The 23,339-nt window shown below is 37.6% G+C and overlaps 1 protein-coding gene and 1 long non-coding RNA gene across 8 annotated transcripts; both read right to left on the bottom strand.

Moving 5' to 3' along the window:
• Positions 1-292: 292 nt before the first annotated feature.
• LOC103711800 (uncharacterized) lies at positions 293-7,655 on the bottom strand. Of its 7 annotated transcripts, none has more exons than XR_016399962.1 (4): positions 5,159-7,621; positions 4,776-4,921; positions 4,596-4,666; positions 293-2,445 (listed from the first exon to the last, which is right to left on the bottom strand). It is a non-coding gene; the product is annotated as an uncharacterized LOC103711800 (long non-coding RNA). The 7 variants fall into 7 exon arrangements; XR_016399960.1 differs by lacking the exon at positions 293-2,445 and having other exon boundaries at positions 2,802-4,666; positions 5,159-6,128; positions 6,375-7,655; XR_016399961.1 differs by lacking the exon at positions 293-2,445 and adding an exon at positions 2,802-4,522 and having other exon boundaries at positions 5,159-7,614.
• Positions 7,656-9,174: 1,519 nt separating this feature from the next.
• Positions 9,175-12,986, bottom strand: LOC103711801 (uncharacterized). The gene is made up of 6 exons (XM_008798085.6): positions 12,545-12,986; positions 12,012-12,174; positions 10,677-10,954; positions 10,254-10,568; positions 9,799-10,072; positions 9,175-9,700 (listed from the first exon to the last, which is right to left on the bottom strand). The coding sequence occupies exons 1-6, from the start codon at positions 12,593-12,595 to the stop codon at positions 9,585-9,587; spliced, it is 1,197 nt and encodes a 398-aa protein (XP_008796307.4). The 5' UTR covers positions 12,596-12,986; the 3' UTR covers positions 9,175-9,584.
• Between the last annotated feature and the right edge of the window lie 10,353 nt (positions 12,987-23,339).

Here is a 23,339-nt window from a genome sequence, read left to right as displayed (position 1 = left end):
TTACAGCAACTACTTGTAAAGAATTTGCAAGAAAGAACAACATAAAAGAGCAATAAATTTTTTTAACAAAAAATAGTAGTCTATAAGTAAATCTGTAAAACTATTCAACATGCCGAACAATCTTATAAGTAATTTGAAGGATCTCTATATCTTCAGTATGCAAGTATATAAACTCTTATCAGGATGTGAGTTAACCTTTTTTCTAAAAACATAGATCAATGTCTCTTAACGAGCGACGCCAATATTACGAGATTATTCCAAAGTTTGAAATGAGGATCAAGTAAATTCTCCGAACACAGATGCATCCAGCTGAAAAAGATTGATAAGATTTTTTGCAAAGCATAATAGATAGAACTTAATTTCTTTAAAAAAAATTCGTGCATTTCGCTCCTTCCATATTTTTCAACAGATAGCTCGTTTGCACCCACAGTCTAAATCTAGGACCAAGCCAAATTGGCTTGGTCCACCCCAATCCAGTTGCTTTATTCAAGGTGAACACACAGGCCAGAAGACCACACGTGGCAGATAGACGGCAACCTTCCCTCCCTGGATACGACCACACCAATACTCGAACAACAAAGTAGCTCGAACAACAAAGTAGCTAGTTAACATGGGATTATTATAAGATTACTAAGATTAGACCTCATAAGATGATGCCGGCGTGATTAAACTAGTAGTCAGATGGAGATTGTTTACCTCGTAACCGAGATTTTGCGGGCTCGGGTGTTGCAATCATAAGCAAAGGAAACATTGGGAGTTGATTAATCTAAGGCTTTAAGGGAGTTTTAGTCATAAGGGATGACGAGGTTCAAGATTAGGCCATAGATTGGAGAAGAGGAGAAGATGGAAGAGAGGAGATCATGTGATTGGTGTAGAGATGTCATGGATTCCCGTTTTAAATTCTATGTCAACACCTTCCAGTTTGGTCTAGCAAGCAAGCTGAAAAGATTAATGGATATATACGATGTCTCAGGGTCAATTAGGCACATGTATGCACCGAGAAAATTTCTCCATGAGGAGGGTTGAAGTCATTGGAACCGGCCAAGCTGTTGTTGGTATGCGAAAAAGTGGAATAGTTTAATCATCCTTACGAGCAAGAAGTACTTTTGCTAATTGTTTGGCTTGCAAAAGATGCAGTGGTTTATCCTGCTATAAGGTATGGATTTAAGTCTGTTCATGGATTGCGAATGAGGAATTTTTGGATCCTCTCCACTCACCGAGGAGATTGAGTTACAATCACTTGTTACTATGCCGCAATAGACAGATGACAGAGAAAAAAGATATCTTTGATCCAATTCAATACTTCCTTAAGAAAAAGATGAAGGGGAAACCCCAACTAACCTTCGTTATATAAATATGATGGGAGTTATCTTATAAAATAATGCATTGGTGAGAGACAGAGACAAGATAACCAATAGGTTGGGTATCAAAGTGTATGGGTCAATATACTAGTATGGACACCATGTCAGGATCTATGTGACGCATAGATAGCGTATAAATTTCTCCATTGGGCGCATTAAATAAGTGAAGACGTTTTTCATGCAATCACAGTAGACTTCTAACCAATGGAATCAAACCTCCTCTTTTGTCTTTGCTGTTCCTTTCCCGCACCCTGCGGTTGAAAAGAGGCCCTTACGCATTCATGCACCAAGCTACATTTACAAAGAGTTTATCTATTGATCCCCCTAACTAGCAGTTCTAGCTGCTCAAGTACATGGCATATGAAAAACTAGTGCTTCAACATGCGGATTAATGTTAGTTAGCTTGATCTCTAAGAGTAAGCTAAGAGTAACAACTACATGTCTACCTGAAGGCGAACAATACTGTCGATTGAATTGCCTCCTTTATAGCTCATTATACTGAAGGGTTCCTTTGGAAGAATCAAGCGTCTATTTCTTCTTCTCTTTGCCCGCTTCTCTTTTCTAATTTTGTTGACTACACTCATGCACGTTTTGTGTGATGCGCCGTTATACCACAAAAAAAAAGGGGTGACAACTAAATTAAATAAGAAAGAGTGTGATCAATTTGAACTGGACCTCCTTTAATCTCTCGGTTAAATTTAAGGAGGCACATGTTGATGGTCACATTTCATGAATTGGTGGTCACAACGGGATGATGTTTTCTCGCTCACTAGCTTGAAGTATCAACACGAATTTTGTCGCATCACTTGTGCCCAGTGCTGGTACGTGGAAAATTAGTGCTAGTGTTTTGATCTTAACCTGAATTATAAGAGCAGAATATGGATCAGGCTAGACTCAGGAATCATCCCGAATTACCAGACTCGCTTCCATCTCCAACTCCAAGTCACTGATTTGTGCATGCAATCCTTTTGATGAAATAAATTAGAGGCCCAACTCGATTGGTCCGGACAAGCTGTGAACGTCGGTTTCTCTTGGCTTCACCCAGTGGTTAGTCACTTCCAAGTTGAACTAAACGAAAGAAAACCTGCACATTGATGTCCTTGGTTTCAATCTCGCAGACTTGCACTAGTAATTTAGATGGAAGGTTGGCGACCAACCAAGAAAACAAAAGGATCTAAGAATTCTTCAAAGAAAGCTAAACATTTTCTGATTTTTAAAAGCACAAAACCTTTTATTTTTCTCTACCTTGAAAGCTAATGATACTGCACGAAAAAGAGTTTCTTTGCAAATACTGGGTGCTCTGAAGGAAAAAAAAAAAAAAAAAAAACAAGTGCAATTGTTCCTTTCTACATGTGAAAAAAGCTCGTAATTTCAACACAAAGTATATCCCTCGGCAACGTAGTCAAAAAGAAAAGGATAGAGGCTGTTGAGGGTAGAAGCAGAAAAGGCTCGTAAATCCTCAACCGCAGGAGTTGCAGTAGGCATATCGATTGCTCGCGGAGTCATGGGCCATCTTATCTGGCCCAATAAATCAAATGTTGGGTTCTTCCCCTCATTTCCATATGTTCGGGCTTCAGCTGAGCCCAGGGAAGCTCATGTGTGAGTAGAGATTTTAAAGGGATCAAATCTCTAAAACAATCTAAGAAAAACCAGTCACGAAATGACCCGATGTGCCGCTAAAGATCCAATAGCAGGCTGGATTTAATTGAAAATACTTGATAGGAGAAGCTGGCACATTGGTTGAGTGACCTTTCTAGGTTAGATTTCCGAGCTTTTCGAACCCCTCCAATAGCTATATCAACTTCTTAACCTCATTTTTGGAGTTTGCTTCTTCTTTACAAGGTAATTTTCATTCCACTTAAGATGTACCCAAAATCATGGAAAATAGGTTTCTCATTGTAAATATAGCTGTTCCATCCACTACGATGGTAAAAATAGCAATAACAGCTATGCTTTTGATTTACTCTCCAAATGCAAACATGGCTAAACCGAGTAAATTAAAGAAACCCTAATTGCTATCCGTGTTAAATCCAGATTAAGGAATCAAAAACATTGTTACAGTCGTAGCTATCCTTACTCATGTACCTCAACACAGTAGAAAATTGGCAAACTGATAAGACGTTTCTTCCGTTATGATTTTATACTATGTTGGTGAGTCATTTGGTTGATTTCGACTTAATCGATCATCTTACACCTTTCATCAAACCAAACTCATCCTTTGCTCCACGATATTTGGTTGATGGTGAGAGAGGGTATTATCTTTCAGACTATGCATGTATATCATGAGGCTAACGGGGCGGCGGATTGAGTGGCGGTATATATAGCGAGCCACTTAAGAGGCATCTTGTGGGTTGGAGAGGGCGAGATGCCTGATGCACTTCAGAATCTTTTATTTGCCGATTCTACTGGGTATATTCGTATCCGTAATATATGAAATGTCCTTTCAGCCAAAAAAAAAAAAAAAACTCCCCCAAATATATTAAGTCCACGATAAATACAACTTAGGTTTTTCCAACATGAATGCATGTGAGGGAGTAAAGCATGAAGCCAACCGAGAGGAAATCTCTCCTTAAATACGTTCATAGAACAGGGTTTTCTGACACACTTTCATGGTACTACTTGTGGTCGCCACCCTCCACTGAAAGCAGCAGGCACGGTCATTTTTTTGGGTAAACTAGAGACAGCCATTTAATAAGTCAAGAGGGGAGTTTGATAAAGCAACTAATAAACTCTTGTACTAAATTTATTTGGTAATTTGCGCACCACTTTTTCAGCAAAATTTTGTATTCTTTTCTCTTTTATTGCACATATTATGCTTGGAGGCTTTAGTTTAATTGCACTCATTATATTTCATAAGAAACAAAGTATCGTGATTTAGAAGAACAGGCTCCAAGAATTTACCGTTTACAAAAACAATGAGTTATCAGCATTACTCGGTGATATTAAAGCCTCCATACAAACACTAGCACTGATATCCAAACTGTTACTCAACTAACCTCTGAAATCAGAAATTTCCCTAAATATAAGCTTAAAAGAATACCTCAGATTTATCAAAACCAGAAATTGATATATGTAATAGCATGGAATTCAGCAGCATTTAAAGTTTGGACAAAGGAATCTAAAACACTGCTTTATCTTTGTATCTTCATGGACATCAGTAACTGAAACACAAAAATGATGTTTAATATAGGATATATGATGATAAAACGGTATGAACCAATGGAAGCCATGTACCTTGGAGCTGTTAAAATCCTTTGTTTCCCAAGGTTGTGGGTTCACTACAGCATGCTTCAATTTTCCCTTTTCTTGCAATTAAAATTCACAGAATGAGATTCCCATCAAACAAATAACAAGAAGACAGATTGGACTTAGTAAAGATTGTTACCTCAATCTAACAGAGTTCAAGATGGATACCTGCATCACTTATTCTGCCAATTTGACGCATGATATTGGTGATGGCTGACTTGCCAACATTTGGAATCCCAGCCAACCGCACTGTTGCAATGTATGTATCGTCACAACCTTTAATTCCTTGACCTTAGCTCGTACAATGCTCACAGCTGAAGCAGTACACATCAAAATAAGATATCACTGATTAGATTTTTCTTCCTGCTGCTAGGATACAATTTTTCAACAGAGGCAAAGCTACTTCTAAGTATTTTCAAGCAATAACCAGAAGCATGTAGTACCAAAGAAAGCTACATCGGCACTAAACACATAATAAGTAACATCTTTTCTTATATAACATTCATCATTACTCTACTAATTGTTGAAATGGTACAAAAGGACCGTATTACCTTCTTGATGCTGTCCTTGTTATGAGCACTGACTCCACAGCAAGTATACTTCTGGTTTCTGAAATGCTTCACCCATTTATACAAAGTAAGTGTCCATGTTTAAGAAATGAAAAATGAAAATGAGAATAGACAATCTTCTTAGGAGGAAATCTTATAAAGATCGTTGGAAACAATTCTACCACTACAACTACTCTAATCCATACTAAAGTTATGTCAAAACAAGGCAAAAACTATGAACCGGAAAAGAAAAGAATCATGATAATATGAATGACTTACATTACTGATAAAACCAAAATAATGTTAATTGGATACCCAAATATGGCATACTTCTGTCAGAGAGCGATCAGCAAGATCAACCTTGTTAAGACTAGACTACAGGAACAGGCTCTTTGTCTCAGAGACTCGAGAGCTGCTGAAAAGGGTATTTGCTTATGATAAAAAAAGTTCAAACCTAATTTAGAAATGAATGTGGGAACTGGAATACCTAAATTTTGGTCCCTTGTATGAATAGCTTTTCTTTCTTAAATTTTTCCCACCTTTTGTATTTCATGAATGCTCTGGACCTTTATGTAAAACTTTTAACCTCATATGTAAATCCCTACCAATTCACCTCTATCTCCATATAATCTCCTCGTTTCACCCAACAAATATTTCCCCCCTACAAAACCCTCGTTGTCACCAAAACCCAAGAAACCAAAACTCCAACAAAACCATCCTGATGAAGCCTATATACTGTTTGAACTCGCTTTACAAAGAAATAAAACAAAATATATAACAAGATCAGAGACAGCAAGCCGACAGCAAAACATGATACCATCCCTTCTGAAAGCAAACCAAAACACGAGGCTTCGGAAACCCTAATCTTATCCCCACATCTTTGCTCAAAACTTGGCAGAAAAGCCGCATCTTTCAGCAAACCCTAATCATCATTTGGCATCTTGCAACTCTAACCAACAGCGGTCATAATTCACTGAAAGAAGAGGAAAATAATTTAAAAGAGGAGACAAAGATCGGCCAAGAATTTCACCCAACAGCTGGTGGATGGGAACTCTATCAGTATATCAACTAAATCTTGTACCCTTAAACAGAAACGGCATCATAACTCACTTGATAAGGAAGAAAAAGAAATTTAAAGAAAAGCCAAGGATCATCCAAGAATTTCACCAAACACTTGGTGAATGGAAAAGAGAAGAAAGAGAAGGAACGGAAGAAGTACCCCGGCGTCGTGGACCTCGACGACGAGATCGACCGACGGGACCCGCTTGAGGATGGCACGCTCGGCGGCGGCCATGTGAGACCCACTTGAGGATGGCGGCGCCCAATGCCTTCGAGAGGGAATTAGCCGTTGCCATCGGTGCGAAGAAGAAGAAGAGAAACTCAAATTTAAATGGACTAGCGGTCTTCTCCCAGTAGAGCGCGATCGCTACCAGAGGGGAAGAGGCGATATGTCAATTGATGGCCTAAGTCCCAGTCTATGATATACCATGAATGATCACACGGTTCGATTGTTCTGCAGCAGTGTGATTATTCCCAGTTTCTACTGCATGTACGCAGGACTACTTAAAGGCTAACCCTTTGTTTCTGGAACCGGTGCCGAGATCCATGCAAGGTATTTTAGCCTTTTTATTTTTCTTAAATTTTCAATTCTCGAACTAAAATTAGCAAAGGATGTATCAAATTTAATTTAAAAATTGAAAATTTAAGGAAAAAAAGTTCGAAACTTCCCTATTTAGAAATAACAAGGGGAAGAAAGAACGAAAGAGAGGGAAGGAGAGAGAAAGAAAGAAAAAGGGAATGTATGATTTAGATTGTGCTGGTAGTCATCCAATCCGGTAGACATCTCGAATCAGCCGGTTTGGTATGATTCGGCTTTTTCTAAACCAACTCAGTGGGTTCCGTCGCTCCCGATCGTAGTAGTAATAGTAGTAGTTATGTTATTGGAAAGAGGAGAGGGTGTTAGCTTAATATTAATATGAAGCTAGCTTATTTATAGACACTAGGTCTATGCCTTGTTCCCATCCAAGACATGTCTTCGTGTATGTTTTTACTTTGTAGGCTATGCAGTATATGGACGGCCACTTTAGGACACATCATGGTGTGACCTAAGAGGTATATGCCCTGGTCCCATTCAAGGCATGGCTGTGTATGTTGTTATTTTGTAGGCTATGTAGCATATGGGTGACCGACCTTATGACACATCATTGTTTGGCTTAGCAGTCTATACCTTCCTTATCCCTGGGGAAAGCTCGAGAGTTCAGGGCATGTTATGGTCTTATGGATGATTTGTTGGCAGCTTAACCATGATCAATTTATGATAAACATGCAGCATGGATGAAATATAATTGGTGTACTAATGTGATTGAGTCATTTTTTTCCTTGATAGCTTGTACATGGTGTGTAGATGCGATTATTTGGTTGTTATGGCACGGCAAATGTGCAAGATTTGCTAGAACATGGCTATGGCAAAATTGATGATGACACATTGGACCTACCTAGGGAGGGCTGCCCTCATTGTTCACCTCATTGGATAGTTTTTAGGGTACGAAGAAATCCAAACAGCCATCTAGGTATTTTGGTGATCATTTTGTTTCCTATAAGCTCATTTGGTTCACGAAAAGCATTTTTTCTCATAAAAATATAATTTTTGAGAAGCAGATTTCTAAAAAGAAGATGCCTGAAAAAGTACTTTTTGCATGTTTGGTTGACCATGAAAAAGTGATAGATTTTCAGAGTGCTTATGTTTGATTGACCATCCACTTTTTTGAGAAAGTTATGTGTAATTCTTATTATACCCTTAATAAAAATTAGGTCTTTAATGCTTTAGATCAAATAAAGATAGCTGAAGGGCCTTTTTTGGAAAAAAAATAAAAATGTTTCGATTCCTAGATCACAGAAAAGTAACTTTTTCATATTTCTCATAGAAAAGACTTTGTCATGAAACGTGAAAATCATATTCCCACGAAAATACAACTTTTCCGTATTTCTCCTTTGTAAACTCCAACCAAACAAGAGGCATCTCTTTACTTTTTCGTTGACCGCACTTTTTCCTCTCTTTTTTCTCACGAACCAAACGAGCCCTACAAGTTGGTTATTTTCATTCAAAAGATTGACTAAAACAAAAAACTTCTAAAATTCTCAAATATTTTGTGACTTCGCTGTGCCCTCTCAATAAACCCCATTTCTAGCTTTTGCACTTGTTACTATTTCTGCTGAATAAAAGCTAAAAAAGTCCTATTTATTATAAGGATTTGCTCATGTATATATAGAATTTACTGTGCATAGATGCAATGCAGTGTTTAATGTCATTGATCTTTTAAGTCAATTCCATACTGGAAAGGGGGGCTGCTCAGTGGTTGTGTTAAAAATTCTCTGGTTAGACCCTACGAGGGAATCCATTAGTGCCATAAAATAAAAAAAAGATATGACTTTGGTTGGAACCTCTTCAAAGTAAAATGCCTAGCACTTCATGAGAGCAAATTGTTTCTTTTCTGAGATTCTTCACGGTGGCGGTGCGGCGTTTCCTTTCTAAGGGAGCAGCCGACGAATGGCGCATATTCTTCATCTTGCTCCATCGGCCCTTAATCCTTTTGCAATGCTTCAAGAAGGCACCTCTCGTGTTCTTCTTTTGCTACATTAGTTTATTTGTAGGAGGTCAGAATCACTCAGTTGCTTCTAATGACGGCTTCCTTTAACATTAGAAAGCTTTTTGGCAATGTTTGAAGTCAGAAGCAATCTTGGTATCAATGTTATGTATACGTCAACATATGACCAGCTTATCCATTAAAATCATTTAAGATAGGAGCCTGAACAATCAGCACTTGAAATTATTAATCATACCATTGCAGTGCAGAATACATAGGACACTTGCTTAAAGATTCTTCCACATAGAGAGAAGAGACTGATTACGAAGCTATAAAGCAACAAATTTCCAAGACAAAATTATCTTGGAGCATGATAGAAAGCTTTTGCAGTACAGATTTCTAAAAACAATCAGCGTACAGATGGCAATCCTTATAGTACTTATTACACCTTGAAAGTGCTCTTTATTGTTGATCCAATAATAGAAGTTACAGGCAAACCTTACAGTACAAATTACACACAAGACTTTTGCCTAAGAAACATGTTGAAAATCAATAATGATGTCAATGTAGTGGTGGCATAATCTTGTAGATACTCTCAAACTTTAATTTATTGGTCTCCAGGCACAGACGTTAAAAGGGGTTGTTCTGGAGATCACATTCTTGATATATTTAGGCAGGAACTGTCATAATATGTTGGAGAGCAAACACTAAAAGGTGTTGCCTCAGAGATCCTGCAACACATAATCAACTACAACATGAAATTACCTATAGCTGGTATTTTTTTAACAGCCTCTTACTATAACTAAGGCCAGCTAGAGTCTTTTGGCCTCCATCTAGAGAAACTTTTAATTCACGATGACCATACTGTCATCCTGAAACCACAGGTTTGCTTCCTCTCCTTCGCTTGCTTGCCTACAAATTGGAGGGGATAACACTAGATTCCAGGGTTCGATTCCTGCAGCTGAAGGGTAAAATTGGATCAAATACCTTAGCAAACTCACCAGTGAAAAGGGATTAAAGAATAACCTTTAAGCTGAACAGTGCAAGACCAGGAAGTACCGCTTAATGATGCATTCATAAATTTTGGTGTATCCCACTCAAGACTCTGCAATGTGCTGTCTTCCACACTGCTGAACATGTCCATGCAGTATACAGGACTCGGACAAGATGAAGAGCATCCATGACCATTAAGCTCATCAATCACGTAAGCTTCCTCTCTGAAGTTTGCATAGGATGAGATAGGAGAAGGATTACAAGGTGTGCATGTTTCTATTGAAATAGGAAACATATTTGTAATCATTGATTCAGATATGCCTTCCTTTGGTGAAGAAACCTGCAAAAAATCATGAACAATGTCAAAAGACAAATGCAAAGCACCATCCACCTCCAAGTTGTTTGCCCATAACTTCTAATTATCCACTGCTTTCTAAGCAGCTGAACTCATTATGTAACTTCATTTAATATATGGCTTCAGTCAGGTTGAAAGCTATCCACTTCCATTCTTTCGTTTATACCTCTGAGGCATCTGAAACAACTCGTGATCCGCATAGGTCTCTCTGATCAGAATCAATCATAATTTGATGCAGTTCGGTCCCCCTTAAGTTCTCAGGAGAATTGATTCTAGTTGAACCATTGCTTCTGTTCAACAGGTCAGTTACTACAGATTCATTTTCTTCTGAGGTACTCAAGTCCTTGCTGAAGCACATTTTTGGGCTGAAATCTATCATGGCAGAAGAATGACCTTTTCTATCTCTGGATTCTCCTTGGAGATCACCTATTTTCTGCCTATTATCGTGTCTCTTCACTATGCGGCACAGAGAAAAAGCTCCCTGGAGAAGCAGTAAGTAATTGCATGATTAAACATGCTAAGTAATTTTAGAGACGGAAAAACATATTAGGATCACAAATCTTAGTATAAGGCATGTACACATATATACCACAAAATTGGAAGATCCATCAGGAAGGCATTCACAAAGACGATATTCGTGCATCACCCAATCAGTTCTTTCTCCACCAGGAGCCCTCCCGTGATAGAAAACAAGGGTTTTCCTAAGCCCGTGGACAGAAGACTCACAGATAATTTTTCTGTCTCTACCAGTGGCTTTCCAATAGCCTGATCCTGTAGCTCTGTTAGTGCGTGAACCATTTGGGTACTTACGATCTCGTGGGCAAAAGAAAAACCACTGCATATCTCTTTTTGGAAGGAATGATTTGCCTGCAACACATCAGAGAATATCTGGAAACATTATTAGACTTAAATCATCAAAGTATTTAAAAACTTAAATCATTTGGAAACCATTTCCAGGGAGTCATGTGCTAAACTTATCTAAGAAAGCTTGTTCTAGTTTGTCATTTTCATTCCTTTGCAAAAAGATTCCACTTTGATATTTTTGGTGTAAGAGTGTATTAAGAACATTACTTTCTAATATAAGGGTTATAAACTCCAACATTCCTACACCGACATAACTTTCAAAGGAAGAAAAGAAGTTCCTTTTCCACCGACTTCTAGAGAAAAAGCCTAGATGTTTGAAAAAGATGATTGTTCCTCTATTGTGCACATCAAAGGTGCCATATAAATTACTTGAATTCACAAAGTTGTGATCAAAGACTTAACTGATTCCATCACCAGATAAAAATGCATGCATAATACCACACACGTGCTGAATCACATTTTTTGTCAAGGAAAAACATGATATAAAATAATGTTATCACTTGAAAAGGCATGAAAGAAATGCATAAACATGGACTTTTCTTTTCTTTTTAATTGCTCATGGTTCGTCATGACCTCAACATCTAATTGAAGCTTAGAGACTGACTTTCTAACATAAGCATCCAAATAACTTATTGGTACTATTATCAGTATCCTAAGGGTCAGACCAAAACCCATATTCCAAAATTTTAGCGTTTAACAACCTAACCTAGAGTTGACATTTTTGCAAGAAATGCTTATTTTTGTGTCTAATTTGCTAAATTTTAGTTCATTTCAATTAATGTGAAGTAATATCAACTACAGGTCTAAGTCAATGCAGCACAAGTTGTTCATGTGCAATTTGACTTCAATTACCTTAATGAGAGTACTTATTGCGTGTTCATACTATAATAAAAATGAAGTTCGATTTATACTTTTGCAGTTATTTTATAGCTTACTACTGAAAATCTATATCTACACATAAATATAGCATTTCACGCATCATCGTAACATGTTCAAGTTCAAAAGCAAATAATGTTATACACCTAAGGCATTTTAGCAAACACAGGATGGCCCATATTACCTGGCAACTCCCATGGGTCAAACTTATATAACTCAATCACTGGAATAACCTCAAATTCAAACTTAATCCCGTCCTCTTTCCTCTTCAAGTAGTACCCCACCAACTCATCATCCGTGGGATGGAAACGGAAACCGGGCGGCAGAGACAGACTCATTTTTGACACCTGAAAACAACACAAATCTTCTCCAAACAAAAGGAAAGGGAAAGAAGAAGAACAAGAAAAAGCTAGCTCTTTGAAAGAATGAGCATGGTGAAACAAAAAGAGAGGAACCTACACTAAGGTCACGGAATTTAAATTCAAGTGCCAATACTGTACCTATTGAAAATTTGGGATATCTAAAAATAGAAGCTTTTCTCAACACTAAGTTTTTCCAAAACCAAACAGAACTTCAAGAGTATGCAACTTGTGTGCAACAAAATCTCATTCTCCTCAAAAAACTCAAGTTTGTTACTTACCAGCATACTAAAGCACCCCAATTACTTGACTGATACTACCCAAAACTACAAAGTGCTAGAAAGAGAAGAGAAAGTACATGGCTAATACTGGAACCGTTGCCAGCCAGAGAAGAAAACAGAACACACATAGACTGGAGTTTTTTAACCCCAGAAGAATTTGAGATTTTGAGTGCAGAAACTGCACACAAATTCCTAAAATTTTGTTAGAATTTGGAAGCTTGAAACAGAGAAGCAGAGAACCTAGAGGGGTTTGGTGGAGATATTATTGAGCCAAGGTGTTAGAACTAAGTGTGTGGTTGGGGTTATATAAAGGGAGGAAGGAGGCGCTCGAAGCCACCAAAGGTCGGCTTTGGCCGGATGAGCGATGCGAAGCCGGACGTGCACCGCTCACACTTGGAGCCGGCTTCCGGCCAATAATTTATTACCGTTAACGGCGGTCCCCGTAGTTTATCACGCTCTCTACCGTGATTCCGTGAAACGTTTGCGCACAACTCGGATGTAAAGAGCTTCCCCAAGTGCACTTTCCTTCCTATCAACTTCTTCACAGTTGTGAGATGTCATTTCATGGATACTTTGCATAGTTTGCTGTTCACATTCTGTTTAATCTTAGAAGGATGCTTCTAAGATATGGTTTTGGTAAGAGCATGGAAGCAATTTAGTCCTGCTAGCCTAGATCAAGACAGGATTTTAGGTGTGTGTATTTGGAATTTCTAACTTAAGCTGCCATGGAGACCAGTGGAACTTGAAATGAGCTAGATATGGTCAAAACAATGAGGGCTATGCTCGGATGCAGGGTCAAGGAGGTAATGGAGCATGTGATGGAATGCTTAATGTTATGGTATGCTGAATCAGGCCGAATCGTTCGATTTGGTTGTAAGGTTCGGAACCGAATCGAACGATTCAGCTTATACCGAACCGATCCGATGCGGGATCAGATCTGTTCAGCTTAATCCGAACTGATTGGAACTGGTTGAAATCAGCTCTGAACTATTCAGAACCAGTCCGAATAGGCTGATTCCATATGTAATCGGTACGAACCAGTTCTTTCTCTGTTTTTATAAGTTGGGACAACTGATGGAAAAGCCTGAGAACCTTCTCTTACCTTCGTTGAAGTCTTCTTCAAATCCTCCCTTCCGCGGCCAATTATGCGGTGATTCAAAACAACTCAAGAAAGACCCAAGTCCTATTGTTGGTTGAGGAACCCGAAATATGTCGTAGTCTGCCTATGTATTTGATATCAATAGGTTTTATTCTTTAGAAGTTCGAGGTATCACGTCCAGGTACGTGAACTCCCGAGAAAGAGATTTTTCCCGGGAATATATGCTTAGTTATTAACAGCTTCTAAAGTATAATAACTGCTGTTTCTATATGCATAACCAAAGCATGCATCAACCACTTTGGATACTACTTGGGAGGTATACCGAGAGGTTCTCGAGGATATCACGTTATAGCCTTTAGTCCTTGATAAACTACCTATAGTCAAATAGAACTTACCTAACAAAACATGAAACATGATGTGTCATACGTTAATTTATAACCATATACGTACAAGAAGCTGGCACATTTGTTGCATGTGTATAGCCTATGAGTACGGGAGGAGGGTGAACAAGGTCTTTGGATGAAAGCACAATGGAATTACATTGTTGCTTATTATTCAAACATAGTGAAAAGACTCAAATTCTACCTAGTGGGTTGCCCATGCATACACAAGGCCCTCCAATAAATCATACTGGTCTGATAGAATATCCGTAGTGGAATTATACTCCCATGGATTGCCATTTTCATCCAAGAACATCTTTCAATGAGTTAGAACTTTATCTTATTTCATTTTATCTTTTGAAAAATATGGTGGAGATGCCACCAATGGAGTTTAAACTCAAATCTATGTAGAGAGGGATGCCAACCTAATGAAATATGTTCTATTGGCAAGACAACACAATCATTAATTAAGATGTTACAATTGACTAAACATGGTCAGCAGATGATCAAGAAAGGCCTAGTTATAGTTTATATCCAAATGGTGCATCCTACTACGTACATACATAAAAGCATGCTTGGGTGATTAGTTATCCTTATAAAACAAATGAAAAAGATAATTAAACCCAGGTTATAGTCATAACGACAACTCATGCGAATATGTGTTTAGTTCCACATTGGTTGTATACTAGATAGATCTTGAATGCTTATAGAACCAAAGGATTCAAATAATATCTTTATTGCAAGCTTTTTGGAGTTTGTATGTAAGGAGCTGTAATGCTGTATAGATAAATGCTTAATTTCACATTGAAGTATATAAGGGCCATAAATAACACAAGACCAAGGAACACCAAGGAACCTAAGTAATATTTATCTTGTTCACAACCCATGTGGACTGCAAAATGATACGAGACATGTTCTTTTGGGACTAACCAAGGGCCAATCATTTAGCAGCTGCATGCAAAGCATATAACGCAGAGTTACATGCATGGAGGCTATATATGTACATATAACAAATTTTGCTGATGTGATGATAAAGACTAGATGATGGAGGTGCCACCCAGGCTTACCGTAGTTGGCCACAACTATATATTAATCCTTAAGCTGAATGCCTTTGAGTTTGAATTACCATTCCCATGCAGTTGTGAACACCTTGACTAACTCTTGCTTTGCATCCGATAAAATTAGTATAGCATCATGGTTTTGCATCACAACCTTGTCAGACAGCACCAAGATTACCTTTAATTTATCCTTTCGATCATTCTTCTTTTTCCCCGTTTCGCGACTACCAACTATATATCCACACCATGCGATCACAAGTGCTCTCTCTCCCTCCCTCCCTCCCTCCCCCAACACATACGCAGGCTCATGTTTTAGGCAAAGACTGAAGTAATAATTAATCTATAGAAAGAAACGAGCAGTCTGGGGAAGCAACATTTTCCTACGTACCATTGAGAATGATTGGAGCATGAGCTCCTCGTTGTAGCCCTGTCGCCTGCTAAGATAGTAAGATTAAAAGCGATGGGCTCCAAGTGCTGCGATCGTAAGCTTGGGACTTTGGACAGGGATGTCTTATGCATGATTATGGAACTCGTCAGCTGGTAGAAACGCCTACACAAAGTAACTTTGACCCGTCCCCACGGAATATGAAAGAAGGCGCGCGCAGAGCCAGCCATATAAGTGCAATAGGCTAATGGAAGTGGATGGTCGTTCCACTTTCTACCTAGACGCATCAAATACTTCATACATCTCTCAGTAAACGAACCATTACGCATTTAGCAGCAAAGAACAAAAGAAAGAAAGAAAGAGAGAAAGAAAGAAAGGAAGAAAGAAAATCTCATTTGGCTGGCAACAACAATAGGAAGATTCAAGCTCATGAGTGGAGAAGGAATCATTTCGCATTCTTAGCACTTGTAATCTACTACTTGACACAGATAATTAGCTCCACACAGTAGAGAAAGAAGGGAGGTCTCACCAGGCAATTATGCAATGCGTAGACTTGAGACGCAAAATCGTTTTCAAATATTTCCTTTCCAGTCAGATATTATCAGCTGATGATGTGTCAAATATTCATTGGAAAGAATTATGATTCCTATGCCATCTTCAGCAAGAGTTTTTTTGTCTTATAAAAAGATTAGGAGCTCCGCCTACATTATAATTATCCAGGTTCAAATACTTTTTTTTTTTTTTTGATGTAAAAGGAGGCAAAAAAGGATTAATCATATTTACAACAAAGATGATGAATAGAGATGAGTTACATTGTCAAGGGTAGGAAAGGAATATATGCAAGAAAAAGAAGCTAAATGGCTTCAAACCAAGTGTCTGATAATTAGGACAGAGAATGGCTCCAGATCTAAATATTTTAGAATATAGCATAAGGCTCAAATGCAGAATATCTGATTGCTCATTCTTCATATCTAGTGAAATTATTTGGTATCATTCGCCATCTTGGTATCGTTTAGGTGGCAATTATATGAAAATTTTACTCGATAGAAATACGCATCCCAATATGTCATCCCATAATGTTGCATCTAAAAGAAAAGGAATCAATCTACTTCTAGCTTAGCATCATCCATGGTTAGTGATCGCAGTTATTTGATGCGTATGCCAAATTGTGATTCCGTTGTCTTTTAAGCCGAAACGCCATCGAAGTCTAACATCAAACATGGATTCTATTTTCTAGTATATATAGTAATTAAATTAAGCAAAAGCCAAGGCAGAAAATGGAAATGAGAACAAGAAAGGAGTTTTCAAGCACCCTATCCGGTGGTATTGCTCGCACTTTCGGCAAGACTTTTGTCCATGGTGCGATGGAACACCAACGATTCCCAATCGTCGGACAGCGGCCCGAAGACCCCCAATAAAATAAATGCTGGGATCTCCTTTTTATCTCCTTCATTCCTTGGAACCCCTTTTTCCCTATAATTCCAAGCCATTAGTCGTTGGCCTTTTCTTTGGGGATTTGAATATGGGACAAAAGGCCATGCCCAGACGCCACAATCGACGGCCGGAAATGACACCACAGCCTGAGCTTTTCCTCTCGCTCTAAGTTTGGGATTTCAAGCCACCGAGCCGAGGACGGGCGGGCGGGGAAAGGCGACCAAATAAAGAGTTGCCGTTAATCTCCACTCAGCAAACAGCAACCATTTGCACGTGCCACGAGCACATAATGCTTGTGTAAAAGTTGCATGGCCCCACCTGTAAACGGAAGACATGAACTTTGATGGCTGTGTTGCTGAGAAAGGAGGCAGTGGGAGTAAGCTTTATTATCAACGACCACAACGCCAGATTTATAGCGGCCGGAGGCCGGCAAATCTTCGACACTACTATCATTAGAGCTAAGTTAAGGGCTGCATAGAAGGGCATCACCTTTACGAGGCTTGTTCTGAGTACGGACTGCATTCATTTTGAAGGGAGTTCAGATACAATCATCGAGTGGATTTAAGGTCGGTATAGTATTGTTGGCGGGCAGTTGCTACTCAACGACATATACAGACTGTCGAGAGGGTGTGGCTCCTTTCAGGCCATCCATGTCTACCAGAAGGCGAACGGTGTTGCTTATTGGGTCGCCTTCTTTGCAGCTGGTCATTTTAGAAGGTTTCATTTAGAGAACCAAAAGCATTTGTTTTTTCTTCTCTTGGTCAACTTCTTGTTTCTAATTTTGTAGGCTGCACTCATACTCGTTCTGTGTGGGGTGTCATTGTACCAAAAAAAAAAAAAAAAGAGTGATCTTTTTACTTTTTGTTCATTTAGCTCTGCTGCTGCAATGTAAATTACTCTGAACCTTTCTCTCTGATTTATGAATGGGGGTAGATTTGAGCATGTATAAGTTGAATGCGAAAATGCATAGATCTATCAGAATTTAGCATTAGCCTTTTACTTTTCGAGGGGTGCGCCTAAGAACAAGAAGCATCAGTGCTTGTTTTTGTAATTCAATATTCATTCAGAGACTTTAGAGACCATATTATTTAAATACTGTAACTTCAATATTTCAACAATTGTAGTAGGGAGAAAGTGGAAAGAGTTATCGCTAATAATGGTCTATGGACCTAGGGATGAATAAATTTATCCCCACATATTTAATTAAACTGGTGGGCTAGTTTCTCGGCGTCCTAGCCCTATCCCTTAATCTTTGAATACTGCCACATGCCTTGGTCTCTCTCGATTCTCTCCTTTCTATAATATTGTGGCATATTCTTTTCTTTCTTTTTTAGCGATGATTTTTTTGTTGTTATTCTAATAGTGGAATAATAATATACTTATTCTCATTTTCATGAGGCAGTCCTTTTTTTAATGTAAAATATTTTGCTGTTTATCTATTGCAATTACCATGCTCATGGAATCTATATCTTTTATGTGTTTGACTTTTGCGGTTAGAAATCATGAGTTTTCTTGCAAATTGAATTATAAGTTCTCATCAAAATAATATTTTTTTAGAAAATAATGAAGAAAATATAAAATTAGTACGTTTTCATATTAAGAAGAATAAGTTCAAAAGGCAAGCGGAATATGAAACAGTTCATGATCAACTTGAAGACCTGCTGATCTTGAGTCGGAGCATTATTTTGCCTGGTCCCGGCAACCCACCGGGACAGGGCTACTCAATTCCATAGAGGATAATGGACAGTGACCTAAAAATTAAGTAGATAAACTTTCAAGGACCTAATAACTAATTTATGCAAATGAGGATGCCGATTAGCCCATCATGCCGCCCCTGAGGACTAGCTCAATTATTGTACGGCAGGCGGATGGTAGTGATTTGGAAAAAGAAATTAGAAATGGCATTTAGGGATCTAAGAATAATTTAGTCTGTAGAACATTATGGACTAATGCCGCCTGCACCCTAGTCCCTAGGTAGGGAGCGGACTGCATCCGCCTTGAAGGAGACGCTGCGACAGTGATTGGTTGGATCCAACGGAGTATTTATAGATACAAATAGGGCGACTGGCATCCACTTCTGCGTGATGTACGTGATCTGGTGCGAAAGCTTGTGGCCTTTCGGGCCACTCATATGTTTCGGCAGGTCAATAGTGTAGCGAATTGGGTTGCTTTCTTCATGGCATATTATTCAGGAAAAAAATTTTGGAAGTGTTTTGAGGCTATCTCTTTCTTCCTACGCATTTTTTCTTGTCATAACCTCTATGGGTGTACCTGCGCGCATGTAGTGTGAGGCATCGTTATACTTTAAGAAAAATAAAAAAAATCATGTATAAATAATTTTGTTAGAAAATAAAAAAGAACTAATTCCTGCAACTTCTGTGCCGAGATTAGTTGAACAAGCAGTCGAGCAGGAAGCCAAAAAAATGTTAGTGTGTGATTAGGGATCTCGTCGGCAGAAGAATTGAACCAGTTCCATTGAAACGCGCTGCGGCTACCCACCGGCTTAGGCCCTGTTTGGGGGAGCTTTTGGAGGGCACTTTCTGGCCATCCAAAAGTACTTTTAGATGAAAAACTGTGTTTGGTAAATTTTTCAAAAAGTTGTTTCAGCTTTTGCGGGAAGCTGAAAACAGCTTTTAGGAGGAAGCTCCAAGTTGGAACTTTTGGAAAGAAGTTGTTTCAGCTTTTTCGAAAAGCTGTATTTTTGACAAAAATGCCTATATTAAAATAACATAATTATATAGTTTGTCCCTTTATAAACCTAAAAATCTGCTGGAGCCAAGAACCCTAGCCGTCAAACTTCCTTCCGTAAGAAAAGATATTTTTCTTTTCAATTTTTGTATGCATCTCTTGAACCACATTTTAGAAGAAAAAAAATTTAATCCTTTTTCATACCTTCCAAAATCAATCTATTGTTTTTTTTTTAATCATCAACCTCGCGGCCCACGCTGAGGTCCTCCTCGAGCGTGGACCACGAAGAAGAGCCCCTAGACCGCGGAAAATTATTTTATGGAAAATTATTATGAAAAATTATTTTATACTAATAATTATAATATTTTATACCTTTATTTTTGTATTATACTATAAATATAATATCATATTATATTATATCATAATACATTAATATATTATGTTAAATAATTTAATATTATGTTATATTATGAAAAATTAATTTATACTAATAATTATAATATTTTATACCTTTATTTTTGTACTATACTATAAATATAATATCATATTATATTATATCATAATACATTAATATGTTATGTTAAATAATTTGATATTATGTTATATTATGAAAAGTTAATTTATACTAATAATTATAATATTTTATACCTTTATTATTGTATTATACTATAAATATTATATTATATTACATTACATTATAATACATTAATATGTTATTTTAAATAATTTAATATTATGTTATATTATGAAAAATTAATTTATAATAATAATTATAATATTTTATACCTTTATTATTGTATTATACTATAAATATTGTATTATATTACATTATATTATAATACATTAATATGTTATTTTAAATAATTTAATATTATGTTATATTATGAGAAATTAATTTATACTAATAATTATAATATTTTATACTTTTATTATTGTATTATACTATAAATATAATATATATTACATTATATCATAATATATTAATATGTTATGTTAAATAATTTAATATTATGTTATATTACCAAATATTAATTTACACTAATAATTATATTACTATTATGCTATATTAACATAATATTATTTTATATTACAATAATATTATATTATATCGTATATTTATGTATTAATTTATGTTATGTTTTATTATGTTCTGTTATATAATACTATGCAATGTCCTTTATGGTAATTTTATAATATAAAAGTATTTTCTCAGTTTGTTTACCAAACACAAAACAAAGTACCACAGCACTTTACGAATGTAGTTACCAAACAGCAAACAGCTTTTTATAACAGCTCTACTTCCAACAGCTTCTCCAAATAGGGTCTTGGTGTAGGCTAAAATATAATATGAATGCATTCAACAAGCTCGTGCAAAATTTACCCACACGAGCCATTTTTACGAAGAAGTGGAGAAGGCGGAAGGCCCGATCCTTGGCCATGGCGGATTAGGGTTAGTTTTTGTTCGTAAAGCGGGAGCCATCCCATCATCAGATGAGAAAAGAGAAGGTCAAGATGCCAAGGAGGAAGAGCTTCTCCGGCTTCAATTTCTCAGTCAGATTCTTGAAGACTGGAGGGGTAATTCTCCTTGAGCCCTCTTGAAACCATTCCCTTTTAGTTCTTAAATTTTTTGAATTATATGCCATTCATCGGAAACATTATGCATGATTTCGGTGACTTTGTGATAAAGCTTCGGCCTCGAGCCCTTTTTTGTTTCCATTTAGTCTAATGTTTGGTTTCTTTTTTTCTGCACGTAGGTAAGCGAATTTAGTTACTTTGATTTTGCTCCCTTTTCTGAAATTCCATAGAAATTTAATCTTTTTATCAAATATTATGTAAAATTATACTCAATTCTATCAGTTCATTATTGGAGACATGTTATTGATTGTTCGCGTAGGCATCCTTTTCAATTTCGTTTGGAATTTTGTGTTGTTGAATGTTGGGAAGACGGTACAATATCTGGGTCCAAGCTTCATCCTCTAAAGCCATGTTGCTGTGATCATTGTTTGCTCCAATAACTAGATTCCAGTATCCATTTCCATATCTTCCAAGGAACTCCTCAAAAGAACTTTCCCTGGTAAGGGCAAGTTGATGAATGGCAATCAAAAGGTAGACAACTCTCTTGCTCCTGTTCTTGAAGTTCCACGAACTATATGTATAGTGGTAGAATTTGCAGCTGATGAGTGAATTAGGATTTGGCTGGCAGGGTATTTGAGAGGGGAGGTATTGGGTTGTTCCAAGGTTCGCTATACCGGTATCAGTAGACGTACCGGCCGCCTACCGGACCGGTACGGTTCCGGTTCGTACCAGTTTAAACTGGTACCGAACTGGACCACTCTTCCCCGCCGAAGCTGGAAAAGAAGAAGAGAACGAGAGAGCGAGCGGGGGAGGGAGAGAGGGAGGAGAAGAGAGGCCGCCCGCGGAGGCCGAGGGGGGGGAGGGGAGTGGGCCCAACGGAGGCTCCATTACTAGAAATTAAGCCTATCCATTATTTTTCCATCTCAATGAGATCCTGTCATTGAGCAGGGTAGAATGCCATGTTGAAGTAGAACATAAAATGCAAAAATGGTTTTCTAGCAATTTTCACCACCAGATCAGCAAAGGAGTTAAGGTAGGTTCTTACCTCAGTTCAATCATTCTTCTGTCCCTGGGTGTTAAATTTGTTAAATTGATATACAATCATTAATTCTATTGGCCAGCATCTTTGTATACAAGTACCTGGTTAACTCGGAGTCATAATTCATCATCACAAGATAAAAATAAGCACCTTTTCATGTTAATATTACCCTCTTCTAGTCAAAATGCCTTTGAATTTCTTTCCACCGGCCTGAGCCCGTTCCCACATCTGATAAATACAAAATCTGAAAGTAGTGTTCCAATTCAGTGTTTTATTGTTGTTTTTGGAAAGTCTTGCAAAATGTTGACTAGAGATACACTTTTATGGTTTGTCTAACATCATTTAGTTCTAGGAAGGTATATATAATCCAAGTAGTCATGTTCAATCAAAATTTCATAAAGCATCACAAAGAATTAGGATAATATTGATGACCGGCCAATTGTCTTAAATAGTGAAAAAACAAGTATTGAAGGAAATGTATGCCTGTACCAAAAAAAAAAGGAAATGAATGTGCCAAAATGTTGTGTGACTTGCGTCTGAGCAATGTTTGCAGTCTCGGTACCGGACTCCTTACCATTACCCAATTGGTATAGCCTATAGTGAGTGTTGATATGGTAGATATATCAGCATTGACATTTGGTATGGGGGCATACCAAGTCTCTGTACCCATCAATATGGTAGGGTACGCCCCATAGGGCGGTACAGTCTGATATGGCAAACTGTGCTTCCAGGCCAGCATTAATGCCACAAATTTACATAGTATTGATAACATGTTTCCAATTGTTACTTGTGTTATGTTGAGTTCTAAAATTGAGAGACCATTTGTCCTTTTTGTTCTGGCAGGCTGAAGATGATGAGACTATTATACCTTAAAATTCATTTGTTAATGTGTATCAGTCTGACCATTGTATGGAGACATTGATTGCTATTACAGCATGAGAACTGCTACTGACTCCGTTGTCTGGCCTTCTTGATCTGGATTGTGTGAAGGAAGGACTTAGTATCTGTGGTGGAGAGAGGAGCCGGTTTTGGAGAGGAAATGGATGACATGGATGTTAGACGAAGCTACATAATTTTCTCATAAACAGCAAATGGGAAAAAAAGAGGCGGGATATGGGCTGAAAAAGTTGCAGCTGTTGTACGGGAAGGACATTCTTTACTCTGAAAGGTGCATTTATTTTTAAAGCATAAGCTTTTTGTCATGGTTGTTTATG

The sequence above is a fragment of the Phoenix dactylifera genome, chromosome 3 (genome assembly GCF_051530095.1).
Source record: "Phoenix dactylifera cultivar Ajwa chromosome 3, Ajwa_hap1_PhDact_Kaust_v1.1, whole genome shotgun sequence".
NCBI lineage: Eukaryota > Viridiplantae > Streptophyta > Magnoliopsida > Arecales > Arecaceae > Phoenix > Phoenix dactylifera.
Note: the sequence above shows the minus strand (reverse complement) of the source record. Positions and strands in the feature narration are given on the sequence as shown.